Source organism: Amblyomma maculatum, chromosome 5, assembly GCF_055883805.1.
Source record: "Amblyomma maculatum isolate TAMU_Amacu chromosome 5, ASM5588380v1, whole genome shotgun sequence".
NCBI classification, from domain to species: Eukaryota; Metazoa; Arthropoda; class Arachnida; order Ixodida; family Ixodidae; genus Amblyomma; species Amblyomma maculatum.
The window spans coordinates 110,671,478-110,679,126 of record NC_139348.1 but is presented as its reverse complement, the minus strand read 5'-3'; the positions used below and the strand labels follow the sequence as shown (position 1 = coordinate 110,679,126).

The 7,649-nt window shown below is 46.1% G+C and overlaps 1 protein-coding gene across 1 annotated transcript; it reads left to right on the top strand.

Moving 5' to 3' along the window:
- The first annotated feature begins 1,346 nt into the window (after positions 1-1,346).
- Positions 1,347-6,612, top strand: LOC146189244 (uncharacterized). Its single transcript, XM_084604137.1, has 2 exons — positions 1,347-1,677; positions 4,188-6,612. Exons 1-2 carry the CDS (start codon positions 1,455-1,457, stop codon positions 4,337-4,339), a joined length of 375 nt encoding a protein of 124 aa, XP_084460263.1. The 5' UTR covers positions 1,347-1,454; the 3' UTR covers positions 4,340-6,612.
- The last annotated feature ends 1,037 nt before the right edge of the window (positions 6,613-7,649 follow it).

Genomic DNA, 7,649 nt, shown 5'->3' with positions numbered 1-7,649 from the left:
ACCCAGCCTTCGACACCTCAACTAACAAGAAAGGCGTGAGAATTCCTTTTTGCCGTAGATTGTTGTTTAATCGAACATAAATTTCGCCTTTGTTAACCTTGATCTGACTTAGTATTTTTACGCTGTGTTTTCTATGTAACCCTTGCCCATACTTATTATATCTGGAATACTTGATTTTTTATCTTTGTAGTCTTTCTTTTTTCGTAGTGTTTTGTTCATTGTCGAGTTTTCCTCTTTTCATTTACCGAGTCGTCTTATATCACTATCGTGTCGTGGCGTTTTATTTTTATTCTACTCTATTATACAGTCTAATTTCGATTACTTTCTCCAAATATTCAATTGTTTGCAAAAGAATGTGACTTTCTTGAACTTATTTCTCCATCGCACACCTGCACACGAACTTCACGGGTTGAGCGGCTCAACTTTTAAATGTCTTGTCAAACCTCATAGAGGGACGACGGTAACCGCAAAGGGGATCCCGCGCCTCTGTTGACGGGAAAGGCTGGGGTCTGTGACAAATATAAAACGGTAGTCGCGACTCAATTCTAAAATATTTGCGCAGAATGACAGCATGTGCAACCTGCAGCAAAACATGAGACTAAAGAGCGTTATTGTTTGGGAAGATATTTTGCTGACAACTATTCAGCACCCGAGGAGCCAAGTTAGTTTTTCCTAGAAGAAAAACATCTTTAAAATGCCGAAACGTTGTTTAGAATTCTTTAAATGTGGAATTGTTTGTAAAACATGCACATGTCACAATATTTCCTGACAATAAATATACAAACCACAACAAATAAAAGTTGTTCCGTGCTTCAAAGTGCATTGCGGTACAATATGTGCACAATATACAAAACTAACTGCAGCTGTGGAGGAAACCCTTCAATTTTCACAGCATTTGTTTTCATGTTGAGTTCAGCCAAAAGCTTCAAATTTTGGCAGCCAACAAAACTTTGATTTTATTTCATCTAGATCTAAAATGGTCGATCGCAACACCTGAAACACTGTTCAAATTGAAAGAATGACCTGAGAGTTTATAAAAACGCATTTACTACATCTTCCGCCCATGGTTTACACCTCACTAGCCAGTACTACCAAATATTAAGCCTTTACAATGTACAATGGTACATTAGCTGCGTATGTAGGTGAAAGAGAGCTGCATATAAAACCATACTTCGGGTTTAAGAAAAGCGTCTTTTCAATTGGAAGCATGCCTCAGATGACCGTTTTGTTGAGGACATTGTTGTATATTTGGTTTCGGTTCGAGTTTGTGATCATCGGCCGCCAGAGGCACCAGTGTCGCTCTGTGTATATAAGTGACTTCATGTTGAAATAAAGGGGATTTTCTTGGTTGCTTGGCAGTCCGTGTACATCTGCGGCACACGCCGCTACAACATTGGCGACGAGGATTGGCCGATTTCGGGGGGCGTGACTTTCGCCGCTTGCTCTTCGGCGCCATGAGTGTTTCGGGACTCGCGCCACCGCCCCCGTTCCTGCCCGCGCCTGGCCAACCTGCTGTTGCGTGGCCGCAATGGTTCCGCATCTTCGAGAACTACCTGCTTGCTTCGGGTGCCTCCGACTGCACACCGGATCGTCGCAAGGCACTACTTCTTCACAGTCTCGGGGTAGAAGGTCAGCGCATATTTTACACCCTCCCATCTTTGGACAACGCCAAGCTCGGTGAGCAAATTGCTACTGATAAAGCATCATGCTCAGGCGATGCAAGGCCTGAAGTATCATCGTATGATATCGCAGTGGCCGCTCTGTATGCTCATTTTTCGGCAACAAGCAATGTTGTTGCCGAACGGCATCGTTTTAGTAGGCGTGTCCAACAAGTTGGTGAATCAGTGAATGAGTACATCACTGCATTACGGGAGCTTTCTGCTACATGCTCGTTTCCTGTTGAGGAAGATTCTCTGCGTGACCAGTTCGTTGCGGGTATTTCGTCTCGGAGCTTGCGCGGACATTTTCTTCTTGAAGGATCGTCTCTCTCGTTCGCTAGAGCGGTACTCCTGGCAAGGCAGTTTGAGCAGGCGTACAATGATCTGCAAGAATTTCCTTCTGAAGTTGTTGGACGTATAAATACTCGTGGAAATACGCCTACGCGCACGCCATATTCCGACGAGAGCTCGAAGCAGTCACACAGCCGCCAATCGCGTTGTTATCGCTGCGGTTCATCTCAGCACAGTGCGGCATCATTTCGCTGTCCAGCCAAAAGCAAGCGTTGTCACCATTGCGGTGTTATGGGTCACTTCCGCTCTGTTTGCAAGAAACGAGGCTCCGCTCCGGTTCGTGAGGTAGACAGCCAAAATTCTTCTAGCGAGGAAGTTTTGAGCATTCTGGCTGTGACAACGGCCGCTCGCTCCGCAGTTCACGTCACAGTTTCGATTGGCCGCACGGACATAACTTTCCTTGTAGATTCTGGGTCATCTGTTTCCATTGTTACAGGACCTTTTCAAGCAGCATTTTGGAGACCACGTACGTTTTGCCCCAACAGTTCGGTTACTAGACTATTCAAAACAGCCAATTCCGGTTCGTGGCTGTTTCTTCGCTGACGTTACGTACAAAGCTGACACAACAAGTCTTCTTTTCTATGTTGTAGAACAAGGCACCTCACTCTTGGGTATCGATGCCATCAAGGCGCTCGGGCTACAGATTGATGGGTCATCTCTTCAATGCCTTGAAACAACTCTAACGTCTAATTCTCGAAGGGAACAGCGCTCTGAGCCGACAAAAGCCGTGCAGGAAATTAACCTCCCAAAGGAATTAGTTGAAGAGTTTGGATCTCTTTTCGATCCAGGACTTGGCCTCGCAAAAGGTTTTGTGCACCACGTCAAAACGCGATCCACAGTGCAGCCATTCCAATCAAAACTTCGGCGCCTTCCGCGCTCACTGCGACCATTGGTCTCGGAAGAGCTCCGTCGATTGGAAAATATGGACGTGATAGAGAGGGTGGAGGCATCTGAATGGGTGTCACCCATTGTGGTCGTTAAAAAGAAAGAGGGAGGTATTCGCCTCTGTGTAGACCTTAGACAAGCAAACAAAGCTGTCGTAGCAGACAGCTTTCCCCTTCCTCATACAGAAGAGCTATTGCATAGTCTAGTGGGGGCAACAAATTTTTTCTAAGCTAGACCTCGCATCAGCTTACCATCAGGTCATGCTTCACCCTGCGAGTCGCGATTTGACCGCATTTGTTACTCACGAAGGCCTCTTTCGTTTTAAAAGAGTGTGCTTCGGGCTGGCTTCTGCGCCCTCTGCATTTCAGAGTATGATGTCCAAAGTCCTGCAGGGATGTAAGGGCGTGCTTTTCTATATAGATGATATTATAGTCTTCGGGCGGGGCCGGCAGGAGCACATAGATAACCTTGCATCAGTACTTAGACGCATTAAAGAGGCAGGACTCAAGCTGAACAGGAAATGTATCTTCGATACGCAAGAACTTTCATTTTTGGGTCACAGGATCACAGCAAGTGGTATTGTTCCACTGGAGGAAAAGGTTGCTTCCATCAAGGATACCCCGGCACCCACCGATGCAGCCAGCCTTCGATCGTTCCTTGGACTGGTCGAATACTACTCTAGGTTCGTTCCCAACTTTGCCGAGATGGTTGAACCGATGCGTGTTCTTCTTCGAAAAGGGCAACCATTTGTTTGGTCTGGCGAGGTAGACTCCAGTTTTCGAAAGATCAAAGAGGCACTTGCGTCCAGCACAGTCCTGCGGATGTTCGATGCATCCCTTCCCGTTGTAGTTTCCACTGACGCTTCTGACTGTGGGCTTGGAGCGGTTCTCCAACAGGTGGATGGAGAGGAACTGCACACAGTCGTCTTTGCTTCTCGAGCACTTTCATCCGCAGAGAGGAGATATTCAGTAGGAGAACGTGAAGCACTTGCGTGTGTTTGGGCGTGCGAGAAGTGGCATGTCTACTTGTGGGGACGCCATTTCACATTGCTTACTGACCACCAAGCCTTGGTCGCATTGCTTTCTACCCAAGGGCCAGGAAGGCGTCCTTTGCGAATAGCACGGTGGGCGCGGAGCGCCTACTGCAGTACAACTATACAGTAAAGTACCGGAAGGGTTCGCAAAATCGAGTAGCAGATGCGCTTTCTCGTCTCCCTGCGTCATCTCCTCAGGAAGAAGAGACGTTACCAGATGAAACTGTATCAGTTGCCTTTGTATCTTCTTGCATTACCAGGGAAGAGTTTGAACAGGCCCAGTCGGAAGACGGCACACTGCAACAAATCAAGGCTTACATTGAATCGTCGTGGCCTACGCACAAATCCTTGCCGGGTGAGCTTCAACCTTTCTTCAAACTTCGCGATGAGCTTTCAGTGGTGGACAATTTGATTTTGCGTGGCAAACGCCTTGTGGTCCCCGCATCACTTACACCGCGGATAATTACCGCTGCTCATGAGGCCCACACTGGAGTTGTACGAACGAAAGCACGTCTGCGAGAAAACTTTTGGTGGCCAGCCATGGACAGGCAAGTCGAGCTAGCTATCCAAACATGTAGTATATGTCAGGCAGCGGACAAAAGCTCGAAGGTTAGGGCTGCACCGTTGAACCCGGTCCCCTTACCAAAGGAACCGTGGCTAAAGCTGGGAATGGACATTGTTGGCCCATTTGAGAGAGCGCCACACGATTGCCGATATGCAATCACGCTGGTCGACTACTTTTCTAAGTGGCCCGAGGTATATTTTTGCAACCAAGCCACAACACGCACAGTCACAAGCTTCTTGGTGTCAGTGTTCGCACGTGAAGGTTACCCAGAAGAAATCGTTTGCGATAACGGGCCACAGTTTTCATCTCGAGAGTTCCAAGCTTTTCTGCAGGATCGCGGCATCCGCTTGCGGCATTCGTCCGTATACTACCCCCAAGCAAGCGGTCAGGTAGAACGGTTTAACAGAGTTTTTAAAAGTTTTGTTCAAGTAGCTACACTCGAGCAGCGTCCCTTACGCCAGACGGTAACAGAATACTTGGGCGTTTACCGTTGCACGCCACATGCCACAACTGCAGTTGCCCCAGCACTTCTCCTGCATGGACGTTTGCCAAGAACTCGACTTAATGTGGTTGGGTACCCGTCAGCCATATTTTCGACTGACCCTAGTGCAGAGCTCCACCGCCTACGCGAGCGGGTGAAGCAAAAGCAACAATCCAGCAAACTCTACACAGCCGCTCGCAGGGCCGCAAGGGAAACCAAAGTGGATGTTGGTGACCTTGTACGGTACGGAGACCTACAACTGCATTTAAAGGTGACTTCGCTTTTAGCAGCCCAAGGAAAGTGATAAGAAAGCAGGGGCAATCGTCCTTTCACCTTGATGATGGAAAAATGGAACGCTTCAAAATTGTCCAGGATGCCACAAGCTTCTGCATCCCTTTGTGGGTGGGGTGAAAGGAATGGTACAAATGATACCGCTACGGAAAGCAGCTCACCGCCTACCACGGACGGACCCGTTTCAGAAGCGCCAACCGGGTCTTCAGCTGTGGCTGCTGCTAAGCAGCAGCCTATGCCACCAGTGACCTGCTGTGAACCGGAAGAGACTTCGCCTGCAGCCAGTGGGTTCTCTGAAGCATCGGGACCACAGCGTAGGGTACAGCCACCAAGGAACAGGCGACCCCCAGACCGCTACGGACACTAAGTGCAGAAGTACTCGTTGTGCTGCAGTGAACATGAATTTATCACTCTCTGCACGAATGTTGTTGAGTTTGGAAGATGTGGACATTATTGAAGTGTATCTTGTTTTGTTTGTTTGTTTTGTTTTCTATATACTTTTGTATTAAGTGCTAGGACAAGCACGTTGTCGTTATTATAAATATAATTTGGTAAACGAGCACTAACGTACTACCACTACTAAATTACTAACCAATGTAGCCGTTTTTATAAGGAAGGGAATATGTTGTATATTTGGTTTCGGTTCGAGTTTGTGATCATCGGCCGCCAGAGGCACCAGTGTCGCTCTGTGTATATAAGTGACTGCATGTTGAAATAAAGGGGATTTGCTTTGTTGCTTGGCAGTCCGTGTACATCTGCGGCACACGCCGCTACAACAGACATAAATTGCTATAAATTGTGCTATCCGTAGTAATGAAGAGAATATAAAATATATTAAAAGCAAAAAAGACTAATATAAAAGATCTCGTTCCTCTGCTTTATGGGGTAATGGAGTGGAAAGCATAACACTTTTTGGAGTTCTGAGATCATATTTATCCATGTCATTATTATGCTTGGAATCATATGGTGCAGAATCATTCGCTATGTCATCAGTGCATGCTACGCTTAATGGAGTGTCTTGTGTACTTGATCAAAATACTATTATGGCTGTTTCCTAAATGTGGATGTTCCAGCTATAATGATTCTGAATTATTTTTCATACACGATTCAAAGTTCATAGAGTTGATGCAATATAGCGATACTAAGGAGTGACGTCTCCGCACTTTTTTTATTGTAGTGCATGAAAACAGCAAAGATGCGAGCAATCGCTCAGTTTACACTTTTGCTCTAACCTATTCTGTTGTTCTGAACTACGTGTGCTTAAAATAAAAAAATTATATCTGCAAAAAAAGCTGCTATTTGTATTGCTGTGCAAAAAGCCTTCCACATGTTGACCACTTTATTGTTCTGGACTTTAAACACACCAACCACTTATAGCGATTTCCAATATAAACAGTAAGGCCAGTGGCAACATTTACATTGGTTTCGTAGAGATAACCTGAATTCATGCTTGCAACATGGAGAATATTTTGTGCTATGAATGTTTTGAAGCATCCCAGACGTTCTGGAAAGTCATAGCGGAGAGCTCAAGGTTAATCAAGATTAAACGGTAATGTTTCTATAGCACTGATACTGCAGAGTACAGCAGCGCCTCTTGTGTTTCGCTTCCATCGATTCATGGCTGAATTCGAAAAGTGTTATTATGGCTTAGAAGCGACGCCCCGTGTCACTAAACCCGAAGCTACCCCGACAGACAGTATATTTTTATTAAGCACCAAGTTTTACCCTTTAACCGTACTATGCTAATCTTCATGTCTGAATAGAGTGGAGCACGATCTATGCTAGCATGGAGAAAGCATGTGCAACACCGTTGCTGAAAACTGGCATGTTGAAAAAGCCCACACGTACAAGCCATTACAGTTCGCACAGTTGTAATGCTTTGTCGTAAATTATGGGCATGAATGTATTACTACCCTGCTTCGAAGTCCGAGACAGCTGCCGATCTAGGAGTAGCATACACTGCAATGGTTACACTGCGATATCCCAGTGAACGAGACCTAGGCACTAGGCATACATTCCTGCCAAGCAAGTCTTTATTAAACCCGTAACACAAAGGCTCAATAGATTCTTGTAACATTACCTGCTCTGTACGTACGGCAAAAGGTTTCGGTAAAACACGCAGACTTTCCTGCAATGTCATCTATTGCTAATCCTTCTTCGCATTCAGTGAATCTTGGTAAATTATCTTACGCTACGTAGCCTTCATAATAACGTGTGTCGATGAAAGCAGCGTAGCACTAGGAAGAAGACCGCAGACTACGTAAAACTCGATAATTGGAGTGTGTGAGCGGCTGCGGTATCTTTCATATGGATCTTCAGTTCACTTCACTTCAACATATCCTTCACTGCATCGCGTAAGGCTGCACTGTGGTTAAAGGAGGCGTA